General features: G+C 36.9%; 1 protein-coding gene across 1 annotated transcript in view; it reads right to left on the minus strand.

Moving 5' to 3' along the window:
- The window catches only part of Smp_127680 (rabconnectin-related), a gene marked incomplete at its 5' end in the record, with an annotated part of 111,639 nt that overhangs the window by 24,361 nt on the left and 67,850 nt on the right, over window positions 1-19,428 (minus strand). Inside the window, 9 exons of the mRNA XM_018798578.1 lie at window positions 674-938; window positions 2,064-2,421; window positions 3,605-4,433; window positions 6,448-6,707; window positions 7,731-7,825; window positions 9,565-10,018; window positions 11,402-11,464; window positions 12,781-13,168; window positions 15,115-15,462. Of these exons, the coding sequence (XP_018653506.1) occupies window positions 674-938; window positions 2,064-2,421; window positions 3,605-4,433; window positions 6,448-6,707; window positions 7,731-7,825; window positions 9,565-10,018; window positions 11,402-11,464; window positions 12,781-13,168; window positions 15,115-15,462 (3,060 nt within the window). The remainder of the gene's footprint in view (window positions 1-673; window positions 939-2,063; window positions 2,422-3,604; window positions 4,434-6,447; window positions 6,708-7,730; window positions 7,826-9,564; window positions 10,019-11,401; window positions 11,465-12,780; window positions 13,169-15,114; window positions 15,463-19,428) is intronic.

Here is a 19,428-nt window from a genome sequence, read left to right on the forward strand (position 1 = left end):
AGCTGTGTCTTAAGTGACTAATTTTCCATAATTCGATTGTATGTTAGATTATGCTCACATGAATTTATTTCGGTTTATACAGTTGAAAAAGTATGTCAAGGGGAAACAGTATGTTTACTTTGAAGTCGAATACAGCAACCTGGAGAGAGAGAGAGAGATGAATTAGTTTATCATAATGAAGACTCCAAGACAAATTTAATTGGAGAAGTAAACTCACACAAACTTAATACTATGAAACGCTAATAAATACTGAAGGTGGGGGTAGCTTATATAAACACGATGTGAACTTGAAGCTTAAGATGGTTTGTACACAGTTGCACGCCAATTAACCTACTACACATTGATAGAATTTGGTCAACATTAAGAGCTAGACAAATGCTACGTCGGATACTACTTCATGTTCTCAACCCTATAGGAGGCCAGCCGTGGCCTAGAGAGCTCATTGGGAAAGTTATACACTGTGAAGCTGAGTGATACAGGTACAAATCTCATAGGGAACATTAGACGTCTCAAGGTTGAAAGTATGTCTTGCTGACGGGCATTAACTAGCACAAAACCCATACCAAGTAAGATTTCCTGTTGACTATCCTCAACTACCTTACAACTGATTAAAACCAACTAAGAATATCAACAATATTTCAATAAACTCAACAGGAAAGGTAGATTTTCTTACCGATGCAGCAGAAGAAACAGTTTTCAGATTAGACGATGATGTAGAATTTATTAAACCAGGTAGATTGTTAAGTTCCGATGATCCAAAAGTAACTGATGATGATGATGATGATGGTGATAATGTTAATTTAATATTCGGTGTAATAACGGATTGTATAAGATATGGTTTACGAAATATATGACGTAAAAATATATCATCTATTCCAGATTGTCGAACTAAATAACACCATAGACGTTTGACAGGTAATGAGAATGGATTACGTGTTCTATAGAAAGTAGAAGTGGAGAGTAGATAAATAAAAAGATATTGTACTAATACATGATATGTCAAGATTTAGAAGTAGATATCCTCATATGAGTTAACAAAAAAAACCATGAAAAAAGAACACATTGAAAACCAGAGATTAATGAAGAGGTATATCATTCTTAATACTTAGGACCCATTATTGACGATTTATACATAGATGATTCATATCTTGGAACCAGAATGATCGCTTTAAACCTCAGTTCGATCTAGTGTGAACTGTTGTTAAGATGTATGAAACTTAATAAACCAATTGGTCAGTCATTCATAATCAAGGTAAGACACCTGGAGGAAAATTTGCATTGATTCAATTTACCATAACATATATCCATTGTTAGAGATCAAAATTAATGAATTCACAAAGAAATCAAAATAATTTTAGGGTAAAAGTATGGGGAAGAACCAATTAAATTCCAGATGACGCAAAATTCATTCAATCATACGCTTACAAAAGTGTGGGGTGATCCATCCTTTCTCCAATATACAATAAAAGTATTAAGTATGGGGTTGTGAACGATTGAAAACCTGAAGACATTAGAAAGCCATTTCATCCTTGTATGAAACTTCTCAGTGGAGGTACGCTCCCATGACTCTGTAAGCGAGAATGGAAAACGAGGCCTTTAGTCTCATGCGCGAACGCTTAGTCTCTGGGCTACTGAGTCGTGATCCGACGGTGTTAATGTCTAAGTTCAATTAATTCATGACGTGCCGCCATCTTCCATTGTCTTCAATGGATAACTACCTCACATCCGAGGTGGATTGGCTCCATTGGTCACGATGTTTCACTAGAGCACCAAAAATTTTCGAAGACAATGAAAGATGGTCACGCATTATCGTGGGTTGATTAAAGTTAGACAGTAACACCGTTTGATTCCGGCTCAGTGGTCTAGAGACTAAAATTTCGCACCCGAGGCTGAAGGTCCTGGTTTCGATTCCCACACGCGGGATCATCGATGCGTACTGCCACTGAGGAGTTCAATACTGGCACAAAAAGGCCGTCTAGTGATCCCAGATTTCCGATGGTTGTCTAACAACGGTCGGTTCATGACTTCATTACAGATTAAAAAAAATTAACTGAAAAACTTACTGAAATGGAGTATTTTTAGAATTGATCAACTTTTTCAAACGTAACATCGATCTTGTTGCTCCGGGTGTAGGAAAGTCCGATTTTGACACTTCAACGCCAATTGTCAAACTGCTACCAGTTTTAACTCCAGTAGCTGTTTGTGTAATCGAAGAAGAAGAAGAAGAAGATAAATCTTCTTGAATACCTGGTAGGAAATCTGTCGGTGGTAGAAGATGTTCATTAATAAATCCTTTATACTGTGATTTTAAATGGATTGGATTCAATGCTGGTGGTGAAGTTAATTCTGAACGATAACCAACTAACCAACAATCAGCTAGACGTGTTAACGTCATTAAACCTGGTGCATGAACAGCTAAATCTAGGTAAATACATAAAAGATTATATATTGACAGATTATGAAAGAATGTTGGTTTATAAGTTATAATGTAATTGCTTCACTACTGGTCAAATATATTTTCAGCTAAATTGTGTTAGATCTGAAGAAAGTACTCAACAAAGGCAATAGATGGCCGTGGAATATCGTGGATTTATTGGAGTTGTACACCACTGGATCAGTTGTCTAGAGGTTCAGGGTTCACGCAAAAGCGAAGGTTTGGGGTTCGAATCCCAATTTCGGGGTTCTGGATGTGCACTCTCGCAGAGTAGTCCAATACTAAAACAAGACGGCCATCCAGCGCTTGAGGATTTCCAATGTTTGTCTAACTTGAATCGATTCGTGATCTCAATAAAACTCGACAATCTCCATAATGATAATTTCATTTCATTGATTCTAGAGAGTGGATTACATCAATAACATACGTCACTGAGGCTTCAATCGAATAAATCTTTGGTTACGACATCAAATTTACTTTTGAGTGGAACCTTATATAGGTAATTTTCGTACTATTCAAGATCAATCAAATGGATGTATCTGCATCCTGATGTTGATATTCACGCTAAACTTTACAACCAGCAACTTCCACAGCAAATGACAATACATTATTACTTGAACTGCGAAGTCTAGATATACACTAAATTATTGAATGGGTGTGAAGTTATAAGGATTTTTAATATGCCGTTATTGATACTAGGAGCTGAAATTAATCAATCTCTCTTGATATACATGGATATTGACCAGTTCGCATGTACTTAGCTTTGTAGTTACAATTTTATTTCATTTTTATTGTGACTAACCGTGGAATCCAAAACACACATTTTGTCAGGCCAATAGAAACTGATCATAGAATTCATGAGCCGAAGATAACGAAAGATGGTCATCCTATACCGTAAATTGATTGAACTTAGATATTAACACCGTCGGATCACGACTCAGTAGTCCAGAGACTAAGCGTTCGCGCATGAGACTAAAGGCCTCGTATTCCATTCTCCTTTACAGAGTCATGGATTCTAGTGAAATCCAACAACCTACACGACCCTATACAGACAAGAAACTGATCAACTGCACAAACCTTAACAATGACAAGTGAGAAACAGGAAAAAAAAGCATTGGATTTATCAAAACACAACTACTACCAATAACATTATTAAAAAAAGGAAATCACCTTCTCCAGTGAAGTCAATTATTTGTATAAGTCTATTCAATTCTCGTTTAGCCAGTTGCATTAAACCTAAACGTATAAGTCTCCATGCGTAACTATCACTGTAAGTCCATTGACGGTCATTTTCAAAAAATGCTAATTTACGATTTCCTAAAGTATCGACTGTCAGATTATAATCATCTTCTTCACCAACATCTTCATCCTCATCATCATTATTGTCATTAGCTGGGTCACCACCAACAGTAGAATTAAATTCAATAAAATCTTTTAAATTAGTGTGTGTTGCTTGTCTTTTGTCAGATTTCGTGTAGAATATATTCAATGCTTCATAGAATTCTGATTCTAGTCGACTACCCCACCAGGTATCCATAAAATCTGGATTCAAATGTAAACGTCGCAAAATCCACTGTGGTTGTAAACTGGATAGATTTAATTTTGCAGGAGATTGTAATTTCCCAGAATCATCTTTCCTTTCACTTAGGACGGCATTTTTAACTTCATCATCATTACTGTCATCATCTTCAACATCCAATGGTTCAGTAAGATTTATGTCAGCATCATCGCCATCACTGTGGTCATGAGTACCATCGGTATGTTTTATAAACTGTCCAGTTAAACGATAATGTAACGAATTTTTTACATGGTGTCGTACAGTTTTACGTTGTTTCAAATTAGAACAATGTTTGATAAAGCGTTGTACTCGATTAATATGACGTTGTTGTTTTAATAAAGCTCCATGATATGTATCGTATTCATTGTTGGAAGATGGTTCACTGGCATCGGAATCGAAAATCTCACTGGGATCATCAACTAAATCAGTTTGTTTTGGAGGCTATAAATCAGAAAAAATGATTGTAAACATCATGAAAATGATACTTACGGTTAGTCTATACGTACATATTTATTTAAACACATAAACATTATTATGAGTGGGCCCAAATATATATGCACCATACTTCCTCATCCTGTTCGTGTGAGGGATGGAATACTGTACAGGCGCCCAAACAGAAACAGGTGGTCTTGTTAAGGAACCCCACACACCGAGCCTTTGACTTAAAGGTTTAATCCACAAAGAAGTGGAGCAAGGTCAGGAGATGGAGTTTCATGGTAGTCAGTGACCAACGTAAGTTCATACGTCATTTGTTCCCTCAGAATCCTGGAGCCGATATGTACCATTGGTTTGGAAACAGGGTTTTCCAACTCTCCTAGGTGGATTCTCCATATTCTTCAACCCGGTTAACGCGTCGGATATCAGCTTTTCGTCCTCTCAATTTTGTAAACAACACCCCTGATATGAGAAGGACTTCCTTTTCAGTGGCTGTATACGCGTGGCCATGTTAGAGCATTTGGAGAGGGAGAACTGACTCTCCCCACTCTCAGCCGTACCAGGGCATGTGGGTATATATATACATATATATATTACTCTATTGAGTAAGGTTGCCGTGAGATCTAGGAATTCTGAGCACTAACTAGTGGCGAAAATGTTTTGTTTTCAATGAATTTTTCATTTTAATGGTTTATCAACTGATATAAGTTGGCATAAATCATAGGGCATTGGTATATTTAACATGGTCAGTTATTGATAACCAGTCAAAATTAATGCGAATTCCTTACTAAAATGGAATGGAGGAGAAGAATTGGAAGAATAGAATATTCTTTGAAGATGAAATTCAGTTTTCTATTTTGACTGTAATGAGTTTTGTGATAAAGGCTGGACTTTATAGTTTACCTAATGGATTGATTTAAGTTAGACTGTGGTGTGCACTACTTATGCGGACAGATATAAGTATTATATAGCAATAACTGGAATGCTAACCAGCGAAAGGCTGAAATAAAAACGGAAAGCAATAAGAATGACAACAGAATTAAAAGAATGATGCAGTATATGAAGGACAGCTCGAGGAAAATGTGCGAATGATGTATTCAATGTACGATTTTCATATTTTACAAAGGCACTGTGTGATTATGCATCAAATAATAAATCACTCAACTTCACAGTCAGAGATGTTACCACTAAGCTATCTCAACCGCATGTAACTCCTTGTAGGAAGGACTCACATATATTTATAGTTGATAGGTCATGGGATAGTAACCGATGTTATGTATGTCAGGTTCACCTCAATGCCGAGTAAATTCTATCGATCAAGTTGTAATATAGCCAGAAATCTAGGTGACTCGACATAGCGTGCACAATGCTGAGATGTTAGGTGATATTTGGCGGTGGTCAGTAGAAAACCCCGACACTAGTTACTATATAGTAATCAGTCCATTTTAAATAACCACTATTATTACATAAACAAAATTTTATTCATATTTACATCTATTTAAAACAAGAAACAACTCGGTAGATTACATTATTCATAACTTGAATTTAGTTAAGTTACCACTGAAAACCAAGAAATACTGGACAGCTGTTTCAACCAGGTATGTGACTGTTCAGAAATGCGCAACCACTGGTTGACTTCATAGATATCGAAAGTGAAACAGTTATCATCAATGAAATTGGCAGGTTATCGCACTGTTATGTATTGCACAAATTGATTAGAATTATACCATTGGATGTCAGTTAAAGTGGCTTCGATGGTTGGGCATCTTCATGAGACTTTAAGACTTTGGCTTCTATCCCTTGTGGGGTTATTGATGACGAATGTTAAGAGGTCCTATATTAAAATAGAACAGATGTCTAGAGCCCTCTGATCTTACAATGATACCCTGAGACAAATCCATGGGTAAATATAACTTGTATATAAAACCATTCTCCACAGAACTCCTTCAACCAAATAATTTTTTTATTTTTAAGAAAATAAACACTTGAAAAGAAAAATCTTGACAAATTCAAAACTTACACGTTCCAGAAGACAAGACAGAATAGAAGATTGAGCAAATATAAACCATTCCTCTGGACTGATAGATGACTGAGATACTGTTGTTGTTTTTGTGGTAGTGGTGGCAGGGGCTTGCTCTGAAACTTTATTCTTTACACCATCCAACCTGGTTGTGTTGGATTCTAAGTCTGCTATCGCTGCAGCTTCAGCATGTGCTAAAAAACGTATATGTTGACTGGTTAACTTTGTGGGATTTGGTGGACTGCCAATTTTCATTGCAACTGTACAAGAAATGAAGGCTAATGTATAAGTATGTGTGTGCAATAAGGGGGAAAATTGTTAGTTGAACAGTGTTAGAGCTGTTGTGGTCTCTTAGCTCCTAAATGGTTAACTTAAGAAGGACTTACTGTCTTTATGGACAACATGGTAAGCATGTACTTCAAAGAGAAGTGCACTACTAGAATTTCTTTACAAAGGACTGATAGTTTGTTCTATTTATAAAACACGATAATAGACAAGAAGTTACAAAGTATTTATATAATATATTATACATAGACTTCAGTCTTCCATTTAGATCTATTATTGTGTTCTTGACATTCGAACTGTCATCTAATCTGGTCTCAAAGTGTTTTGTCAACACCAGGAAGGTGATCAGTTCATAATATATGGAAAAATAACTGTGATATATACATACATATCGGTTGTTAGGCTGTGAGAGCAAACACCACCTTAAATTACTTTGCTTTGAGTAGTCAAGTACAAATCTTATGTACTCGAATTTGAGCCACACTGTTTGTTTGAAAGCAAGTGGTAATCAGCTACGCAGTTCATAGCTATACTCGTGTAAACTAGTAGTGTTTATACTAGTCTTAAGCTTAATAATTAAAAAAAGAGTACTGTCATTCTACTCTTACTATTACTGTAGCGGATGAGAACACAGGTGAGGACAGCCGACTACTAACTTATCATAAAATTACAAAGTTACTTGGTAAAATAGGAAAACCATACTAACACTTCATTTGCAAAATGTTCATTAATTGTCTCGGGCTTCATTGTTCCTGCATTTCCATACAAATTGCTTTCTGTTTATGTTCTTCCCTTCTCGATCTTCTCAGTCTTCTGCTACCAGATATTCTATCCCTGACTCACGATATGTACTACTAGAGTCGATATAAGTAGCCCACACCACACTACCACTTTTACTATTAGTCTCGAGTAATATCGGGGTTCGGATCTTAGACAAACAGAGATACTACACAAAAGCAAATAAAAAGGAAAGAAAAGTAACGTTATGAAGAAATCACCTTCGATAGCTGCAACTGCATGGTTCCTAGCTCGTGTAACTGCTTTCTCTGGACTTCTTGACTTTGATCTGTCATGTTTAGGAGTAGATGTTGGTCTAATTTAGCAACGAAAAAAAGCGAATGAATAAAGTTAAGATTTCTAGCATAAATTAACTTCTTTAAGAAGTCGACACAAAAGAATTGAGTGTAATTGAAAAGAAACGAGCTAATGGATTAAAGACGATGCATTCTGCATGTGAACACTTGAAGTTACCATACAGTTGAATCGTGAATCAGTAGAAATGTCCTGTATCAAATAAGTTATAGACAGTACTGACAAGTGAATCTATGTTAGCGAATCGGAGGTAATCGATAAAAAACCTTGGACCGATGTTTCATATTATTAGGCAATCGTCAGTAAAATGTACCTGAAATGTTCAATTGACTAATGATCTTCGAAAGACAGTACCACTGAGTTATTCCAGCAGCAACTGACCTTCTGTAGGACTGTGATATTTGCGCCGTCTGATCACTGAGTACTGGTTAATGTGACATGTTCAGTTCGTCATATCGATTACTTAAAACTATCTGAAATAAAAACATTGTACACGAAAAGTCGAGTCGCTTGCACTAGTGGTTGCACTGTGAATTGATCGAGATTACTCGATCATGACATTAGTTGTCGTTCAGTTATTAATCAATTTAAACAAGTACCAGCCAACACCAAAACTGTTTATATCTTTTCACCATTTAGAGGTGAATCTAACAATATGGTTTCAAGATAGAGACTAAAAGCAGCTATCGAAAAAACCTATTACGCTGCTAAACTGGTTGTAATAAATGAGCTAATCAATGTTTCAAAACGTCTACTAAGTAGTTAATTGTTAGTTATAATTATCTACTGAAAAAGCATGTATGTTTATTTATTTGTACAAATAAACATTGGTACAAATATACACCAAATATACATGCGCCACATTTCGTCATTCTATTTGTGTGAGAGATGGGATACTACTCGAGCGTCACACTCAAGCAGATGGTGGGTCACTTCTCGGGTATTTAACAGAGAGATCTAATCCAATAGGCAATGGGGTTACATTAAGAGATGTGGTCCTATGGAAGCCAACGACCATCAGTAGGTTCATACACCATTTGTTTCCTCAGGATTTCGGAGTCCATGTGCATCATTGGTTTGAAATAGAGGCTTTCCAACTCACCTAGGTGGACCTTCTATATCCACTAACCTGGTCAAATTGTCAAATATTCACTTTTCGTCCTCTCAATTTCATAAACAACACCCCTGACACGAGATGGCAGTGAGTAGGACTCAGAAAGCATTAATAAAACTAGAGTTCTCTAATAAACAACCAACTACTACTTTATACTCAAGCATGTAACAAGATAAGATTATCACCTTATATATATTTCAGAAATTTCTGTTAGCATATCAACCAAATGAGTGAACATTGTTAAATTCAAGATAGATACATAGATAGTTTTTCGTTTAAACAAGAAACGCTTAGAACAGCGAAGGATTACGTGTCGCATTTTGATGGGATAATTACCTATATCGTCTACGTATTTAGTATAATTCCATAAGTTTCTAAAAGACCAACGTCACACGAAACGCTTTAAATATACTCGATTTCCTGTACATAACTAACCTCGGGGCAAAGCTCATACCTTTCTCACCTTTTACTTATTGTTCGAGTTGAAGTAATAAGAGGTTTAAAGAAGCAGCTAGGAAGTTAGTAATAAAAGTTGCAGAATTGTCTCTTCTCAAAATGCGTTTAATATAATCGCTCAAACCTCCGAAAAGAATTACTTAAAAAAAGTAAACTATACAACAACTTACCGTTTAGGTCGACTCGGTGGAACAGGTTTCTTTTCTGAAGTTAAATTACACGATACATTACTACTACTATTACTAGTAGTAGTAGCAGCAGAAGTAGTGGTGGTAGTAGTAGTACCAGGTTGTGTTGGTGGTCGAAAAGGTTTAGCTCGATATGTTCCACCGAATACACGACTCCATGTTTTCCCATCTAATCGAGCACAAGCTAATCGATATAATGTGAATGTATCACGAGTATGCAATGCATAAACTAATAAACCGAAATAGGATGCAGCTAAAACTTGGGCTAATAGACCAATAATTCGACGACGATCCACAGACTGAATACGTGTTACAGATGACGATGATGAATCACGATCTAACAGATTTTGCGTTGATGTAATACGAATAATTTGACTAGTACTTACACTATTACTCTGTAATTGAGGTTCAGTATAACTTTTTAAACACGTTAAACCTAAATGAAAATACAATAGAATGAAAAATAAACAAAGAACCGAGAAGTGAAACACTTAAAGTATAATATGCTGACGACCTTGAATGACTTTCCTAGCCGATCAGGAAACGTTACATAGTTACGAAACATGTTGGTTGCGTAATAGATGTTTTTATTGATTACGGGAGCTTTAAGAACCAAATATTGCCAATCTTCGTTTCGTTGATGACAACACACACGTTAACTATCATTACATTTTAAATTTCACGCAAAATACACGAGGTGTTATCTTGATTGTGATTGGTTAACTCAAGGCTGTCAGTATGCAATACATGTAGAAACTGAACATTCACCGAAATCGTTGGCGTTTACACATAAACAGACTTAAGTAACATGACTTAATCTATGGTTTGGAAGTTATAAACAATACAATTGAACTACTGAATGAGTCGAAAACAATGAAACTAAGACTATTGAATATTGACTGTTTTGTTTTAATGGTTTTATGAAACTTGATGGATTGTTTTGATTCTCAAAATCGAATATGAATAATTCTAGTTGGTAAGGGTGTTTCTTCGTAAAGGGATATCTCAATAGTTTCTATATTTAAAAGCTGACCGTATTTTGGATAATAGATAGCGTACCTATTCAACAAGTTGGTAATGACTTTTGTGCCTAAGTAGCTTAGTGGATAATGCCTTGCTTGGTGTATGAAGTGATAAAAACGGTACTAGATTTAAGTTCTATTGTGTATATCAACTCTGGAGTGCAGGCAGATCTAAATAACAGATATCATTTGATTTACAGTGATTTGGAATGTTGTTAGTAGTTAATACTGTGGATGACCTGGAAAGGAAACTGAATTTATGACTATTTATGAAGATAATACATTAATGAAAATAGCGCTTTTCAAATGATCCAAATACTTCAATAAGAGCTGTGAACGATATAAAGATTAAAGAACTCCAATACTACCCATCAGCTTCCTGTTTTGATGAAAACACACAATGTACGAGGTCTTTTGAACCTTCTAATCATTGATTCATTTTTCGGATAACTGATAATTACCAGAATCTGTCTAAGTATGCATGAAAGAAACAAACAAAAATGGTCTAGTGGTTAATCGCTCGCGCGCGAGACTGATAGGTCCTGGATTCGAATTTCGCGAGGCGGGATCGTGGATGCGCAGTTATATTTTGTTGATGGGTGTTAAACTAACACAAAAAGTATGCCAAGTAAAATTTCCTGTCGACTACCCTTTTAACCACAAAATATAAGGAGCGAAAATTTTTGAGAAAAACGGATTATTTCAGAGGAAGGTGAGATTGATGTACACATTCGCATATTCGTTGAAAATCCTTCGTATAAATATCATACATAATAATACCACAAAAAGTGACTTACCTGGCCATTTAGATGGTTCTGTATTTGGTCTAAATATCTGACCAGATACACATAAACGATCAACTAAAAGGCAAAAAACAGACAGAAGTCAAAACCCATATTCCACTTGAGGTCAATACATTCAAAAGTTAAAAAGGACTACAATGTTAAATAAATAGAGTTGTAGGAACGTAACAACCACGTGTGCATAACAGTAATTTCGTTTGTAAATTATAAACGAATAATCAAACTGTTTTGTCGTGGGTTACAACGTAGTAAGTACTATAATACAATAACTGATAAGAATTGCCCAGGACAGAGTTCGATAGAGAATTCTAGTGTGCGGCCTATGCTCCTCCACAAGGGGTAACCAGCGTAAGTAAAGTAAGTAACTATAATCTAATAATATGGCCCATGGCACAAGATTATAAGATCAACAGACTAGATTGGATATTCACTCGATACAGTAGATGTAAGCTGGATCATGTTATACAACATGCACAATTCATGACTAAAAATATTGGACCAGATTTCAAGCCAAACAATAGTTTATTTAAAAAAAAACATCAGCATTTCAAACACATACACAGTGAATCTTAAGAGGAAATCAGTAATACTAATATCGTCTAAAAACAAAGTTCATTGAGTCAATCACATCTTAATATCATATAACACACCAAAGTATGAGGACCTTTTCTTCCTAAATGATGATGCAAAGACCTACCTACCTACCAATAGGATGGGTCACCTTGTTAACATTGTTATAACAATAAATATATAGTGTATTTCACTGAAACCATAAATTGATCAAAGTTAGATAGAAAGTGTAATCATGTAAGGACTGGATGGCTGCTTCATCCTAGTATGGGACTATACAGTCGTGGCTAAAGGAGTTTAACCATGTCGGGTGTGAGGAAGGTACTCTACCGAAGACGACGGAAGATAGCCGAACACTATCGTGGACTTGTACATCATTGAATTTTGGCTCAGTGAACCAGAGATTCGCGTATGAGACCGAAAGTTCTAGTTTCTATACCTTATTGTAGGGTCGTGGATGCGTACTGCTGTGGAGTCCCATACTGGGATGAAACGGCCATTCAGTGCTTCCAAGTTTTCAGTGGTCGTCAAACTTTGGACGATTCGCGATTTCAGTGAAATTCAAAAATTTCCTTAACACTTAGCAGTAGGCATCCGTAAGTCCACCGGAGATTGAACTCAAGACTTTCAGGTCTTCCAATAAGCGCTCAACTTTATGATTAATCAGCCGGGATCGAACCGTTCACCTGGCAAGATGAGTTGGTGTTGAAAAGCTCAAAATTGGACAAGTTCCTTGAAACTCTTATACTAATAAAAGTCGCAATTAACCCACAGACTACACTCCATTCCACTCACTCACTTACCTGAACGAGCATTGATAGTACTTGTTGCAGGTAGGGCAAATACTTTTTTTGTCAATGAAGACGATGTATCAGAAGATTGAATAGAGTTCTCATCGATTGCATAACCAAGACCAACCCAACCGCCAACAGTTAAACATTGATGTATGCACCCAGAAAGAGCAGCGCATAAATTACGTAGTAAAAATATTCTACGATGACGATCGCCTGTAGGTGCCAAAATACAATCAGGACAACGGAATGGTGATGAAGTTGTAACACATGATTTCGATGTCCTTGCTGTTGTAGTAGTAGTACAATTGCATTGTTGATAAGGAAAAGGTAGCAGAACACTTACTAAAAATGGAGGTGGTAATGATTCCAAACAAGTGATTAAATCATGAACCATATACTGTAAAAATAAAGTTTAAATGAGACAAAAGTATGGTTATGATTATTTAATAGTATAATTTAAATAGTAAAGCATTATTACACTTTAGAAATATAATGCAAAGTTGTGAGGATTGCTAAGTTTGGAATTTTATATCGCTGACTGACTTCAATCAGAAAACCACTGAAAACCAGGGAACAATAGACAATTGTCTTATTTTAGTATAGGACTACTCAGCAATGCACAATCATGACTATACCACAAATTGAACTGAGGATATTCATATGTTGCAAAGTGTTTAACCTTCAGGCCTTTGAGTTGTCGTCCGATGGTCCGCATTTTCAATAGCAGTCAATTTGTAATGTTTTGCGACCAGTTCTCAATATCATTGGCAGGTAACTAGCGCACACTTCACTTCGAGACCTGGAGGTTCACAGTTTAATCAAAGGTGGGTCCGTGAATGCATAACATTGAGGATATCCATATTAAGCCGAAACAGCTATCCAGGGATTCTTAGTTTTGAATAGGTATCTAACTAAAGTCAATCTGTGATATAAAAAAATATAAAGCTTCAAGCAAAAAGGCTGCATTCAATAGAAAACCTTGGAGATGTGAAACAATTGTTGTTAACATTAGACACAGCTATCACTTATCATTTACACTTATCGTATGTTGTAATCACTCATTATGTCATTATTACATTAAGTATTTCTTTTTTTTTCAAACATACAGACGCTTTAATCACCGCAGATACCTCACGAGTCGAGGTTTATAACTAATTTATGTTTATGGATTCCAAGGTGAACATTAACTCTGGGATGTAGGTACATCCAGCTGATGAGCCGTGAATGGGACAAAACATGTGTCCTGGATTCTTCTACTAGCCACCATCATCTCTGTTCATAATATTTGTGACTTAAGGAAAAATCGAGGCAATTCGCACATGACGAAGTGACATACACTAAGTCACGAAACATCAGAAAATCTAATTTTTCTACTCATTGGGATATTACAAATATATTATTCTATTTATAATGTGAACAACGTTTAAACTAGTCTTATTAGATCAAATGACTATAGATTGTGATAAAATTTGTTTATTATAGAATAAGGTTGAGAGAAAACTAGGGGTGAAACTTCATCAGTTGAGATGGCTAGGACATGTGTTTTATGGTGTAGGAGTAGGTTGGAAGAAAGCTAGAGGCGGCCAGACCAAAACGTTGCACAAATCTATGAAATCATTGACAAGTGGACTGAGACATGTTGGTAGGTGTAGACTACCTGGTTAGGATCCGCGAGATGATAACAATCGATGGTTAGAGACTTTGAATGACATGGCTCAGAATCGTTTGCAATGGCGAAGGTGCATCCACTCTTTGTGTTCTCCCAAATTCTACTACTTCTACCACTATGGGATTTGAACAGACAATTGTATTTCTGTGCTAATGTGGTATGGCAACTGGAACTGATGTACGTACGTACGAAGTTCTACGTTGTTACTGACTGACTATCTTGATTGAAGGTTTTGTATTTTATTATAATCAATGATTGAAAACATTGGGTAACTTGAACTAAAATCAGTTCTGATGGCACAGATTGTTTCATTCTCTTTATAGTTTTATTTAGATTCTGTTTATTTATACATAGTTGAAGATAATTGACAAAGAAGCCATGTTTGATCAATGTTTCAATATGAGTTAGAACTTCTTAACAAATTAAAACAAAACAAGACAAGATCCTCTTTCTAGATATTTGAACTCATTTAAAATGAGCATTGAATTCAGGAACAACTATCAATAAGATCAGCTTTAGGCTACTGTATTGCTCTCTACATAATGAGTTCCATTGGGTACGAAATTTGGATGTTGTCAAGGTTTTCGCTTGCGATTATTAATAGTATTAGGCTACTTATTTTTTTAACGGACAGTCAAAAATTAAAAAAACATTGTCAAGTCAATAAAATTTACCTTGATACGTTTTACTGAATCTGGTAGAAGTAATGCACCCGGTGGTAGACGCATTAATGTACGCAATAAAGGTATACCATCAATTAAAGCCATTGGTGATATTGGCCAACATGAAGAATCAAGAGAAGGATAACTGACATTGGTATTGGTTGGACGTGTTGTTACTAATAGATTACTATCGGAATTATTTTGTGATGATATTGTTGATTGACTTGTAAATAGATAAGATGTTGAATATAGCTCACCAAGTAATAGGGATAATTCAATACGAACTGCTGGTAATCGTGTACCACTAGACCCATACAGATCACAGAAATTAATTAATGATATTAAAAATGGTTCATGAGCCTAGACGTGTGCATACACACAGGGAGAGAGAGGGGACAGATAGACGGAAGAAAAACATAATACTTCTGTGATTGAATAGGAATCAATGGTATAATTTTAGAAACTCAGTAACCTGGTTGGTGTCTATTTATGACGAAACCTGTGCTCAAACTAAATAGATTCCTATGAATAATCAACACCCAAGTAAATGATAATCATATACGTATTAATGCCAAGATGAAACTAAAACTCAAGAAGCACTGGACAACGGCGCGGACAACATCACAAAAGTTTATTACCGCCTTTCTTGGAGATGCTGACAAACTCAACAAATTCAACATAGCCCTCAGCAACAGGTTCGAGGCCTTTCATGATCTACTCAATGGAGAGGGGACTACAATGGAGAGCAACTGGAAAGGTATCAAGGAGGCAATCGTTTCAACATGTCAAGAGGTTCTGGGCAAAAAGAAGCACCATCACAAGGAATGGATCACTGTTGGTACACTGGATAAAATTGAAGAAAGGAGAAACAAGAAGGCAGCAATCAATATCAGCCGAACCAGAGCAGAAAAAGCCAAGGCACAAGCCGAATACACAGAGGCAAACAAGCAAGTGAAGAGGAGCATCAGAACCGACAAACGTAAATATGTGGAAGATTTAGCGATGACAGCGGAAAAGGCTGCAAGAGAGGGAAACATGAGACAACGGTATGATACAACAAAGAAACTTGCTGGAAATTACCGTAAGCCAGAAAGACCAGTGAAAAGCAAGGAAGGCAAAGTAATCACCGACGTTGAAGAACAACGAAACAGGTGGGTAGAACACTACGAAGAACTCCTGAATCGACCAGCTCCACTGAACCCACCCAAAATCGAAGCAGCACCCACAGACCTCCCAATCGATGTTGGCCCACCAACAATTGAGGAGATTAGTATGGCCATTAGACAAATCAAGAGCGGCAAAGCAGCGGGACCAGATAACATCCCGGCAGAGGCACTGAAAGCAAATGTAGCAGCAACTGCCAAGATACTCCACATCCTCTTCAGCAAGATTTGGGATGAAGAACAAGTACCAATAGACTGGAAAAAAGGACTTCTGATCAAGATACCAAAGAAATGCGATCTCAGCAAGTGCGACAACTACAGGGGCATCACTCTTCTCTCAATACCAGGAAAAGTCTTCAACAGAGTATTGTTAAACAGGATGAAGGATTTCGTAGACGCCCAACTTCGAGATCAACAAGCTGGATTTCGTAAGGATAGATCGTGCACAGATCAAATCGCAACTCTACGTATCATTGTGGAACAATCAATCGAATGGAATTCATCACTATACATCAACTTCATTGACTACGAGAAGGCATTTGATAGCGTGAACAGGACAACACTATGGAGGCTTCTTCGACACTATGGCGTGCCTGAGAAGATAGTCAATATCATACGGAACTCCTATGATGGACTAAACTGCCAAATCGTCCACGGAGGACAACTCACCGACTCATTCGAGGTAAAGACCGGTGTCAAGCAAGGTTGCTTACTCTCACCCCTTCTCTTTCTCCTGGTGATCGACTGGATCATGAAGACGTCAACATCTGGAGGAAATCACGGGATACAGTGGGCAGGAAGGATGCAGCTGGACGATCTAGACTTCGCAGATGATCTGGCTCTTCTATCACACACGCAACAACAAATGCAGGAGAAAACGACCAGTGTAGCAGCAGCCTCAGCAGCAGTAGGTATCAATATAAACAAAGAGAAAAGCAAGACTATCCAATACAATACAACATGCACCAATCAAATTACACTTGATGGAGAAGCTTTGGAGGATATAAAAACCCTTACATATCTGGGCAGCATCATTGATGAACACGGTGGATCAGATGCAGATGTGAGGGTGCGGATAGACAAAGTAAGAGCAGCATATTTACAACTGAGGAACATCTGCAGCTCAAAACAATTGTCAACTAACACCAAGGTTAGAATTTTCAATACAAATGTCAACACAGTTCTACTGTATGGGGCGGAGACGTGGAGAACTACGAAAGCCATTATCCAGAAGATACAAGTGTTTATCAACAGCTGTCTACGCAAGATACTTCGGATCCGATGGTCAGACACTATCAGCAACAAGTTACTGTGGGAGAGAACAAACCAGATTCCGGTGGAGGAAGAAATCAAGAAGAAGTGCTGGAAGTGGATTGGGCACACTTTGAGGAAATCACCCAATTGTGTCACAAGGTAAGCCTTCACATGGAATCCTGAAGGTCAAAGAAGAAGAGGAAGACCAAAGAACACATTACGCCGAGAAATTGAGACAGACATGAGAAGAATGAACAAGAACTGGATAGAACTAGAAAGGAAGGCCCAGGACAGAGTGGGTTGGAGAATGCTGGTCGGCGGCCTATGCTCCATTGGGAGTAACAGGCGTAAGTAAGTAAGCAATATACGTATTAATAAATGGCTTATGAGATTAGTAGGGTCAACTAACATAGATGATATTAGAAATACTGTTAAAGATGTATTGAGAGATATCATTTCTTAGTTATCCACATTGTAAATTCATACTTTATGGATACACATAAAATAGGAACTGGATTAGGTCTTGATGAGATGTGAGTGTGATCGCAGAGTTCAATCAACAATTGTTTGAGGTTGATCACATGATCTTTTTATGAGAGGTTTTTGATACATTAGCTCAGTAATTTTACGAATCGACTCTTTGACTAAATGGTATTACTGAGATCACTACATAACACGAAAGTTGTTGGATAAATCTAGTAGTGTAGATTTCTGGGAGGGGTTTGATCCGCAATACGACGATCTCATGTGTTGATAGATATATGAGAGTAGTTGTCACTTCCCGGAAGGATATTTTTTCTTGAGCGGTCTGAAATAGAAACTGAATTAGTGGTGGACATAGCGACCAAGGAGCGTGACCTCAAACCCTAAATGACAACTGCTTAAAGCCTATCGCACACGGCTTTTTTACGGGACGTTCTTGATGTGTTAACACAGTACTTCAAAAGGCCTAATCACCGGAAACGGAAGTCTGTGGGGGTACAGAGAGTTGTGAAGGTTTTAGAGTCGACCTTTTATAATCTCTTCTTCTAGTTGTGAGAAGGGAGCATCGCTCCATATACTGAATGTCCAAGGAAAACATCTTACTGCTGTCACAACCCTCTACAGTTAGCACTACGAGCCCTCGAGTCTTATGTTGTTGCTTTTAGTCTTATTGTTTCCCAACTGACCTACCTGGCATGTTAGGACCTAAAGGAATATGTGTTCCGGCCAATATATCTCGGTTGAGTCATCACGATAGGCAACATCAAAGTATCTATTACAGTCATGAACTTTCTTTTTGAGTTGTATCTTTGATGCTTAATCGTTTGTATTACTACTGATACTTTTACTACCTCAACAATTCTGGGATTCGGCATGATAACTTCATCTATCTGTGCTAATGGGGTATGACAACTTGAACAGATGTTCAGGTTCTACGTTGTGACAGACTGACTATAGATCTCTAGATATGCGTTGTCGACGAGAATGAAACAACTATCCGGAGCTAATTGGTTCTAAACTAATTAAATTAATTGACTATAGGCATTTTTGAACTTAAAGAACGTAAAACAAAATCGAATATACAAAACAATTTCTTATTTGTTGATTTACAAAATCTGGTTTGGAGGAAAACTGAAACTGTTGTAGCGAATAAGAACGCGTCTTTTTCCTTCAACAATTTTACTCCTATAACTACTGGTGTTCTTTTGTGCACAGGTGAAGACGTTGATAATGCCGACATCTAAAATTGTATGATATATTGAAAGAATAGTAAACACAATTTAAATCTCATTTCTTACATGAAGAGGTATATTTGTCTTAGGTGTTGTATACCTTGAGGTGGACAGTATTATGATGACGCTTTCATTATGTTTTCCGAGATATTATGAGGATCGACTTTAAGCGGTTCGCTTCGTGAATGATATTG

Source organism: Schistosoma mansoni, chromosome 7, assembly GCF_000237925.1.
Source record: "Schistosoma mansoni strain Puerto Rico chromosome 7, complete genome".
Lineage (NCBI taxonomy): Eukaryota > Metazoa > Platyhelminthes > Trematoda > Strigeidida > Schistosomatidae > Schistosoma > Schistosoma mansoni.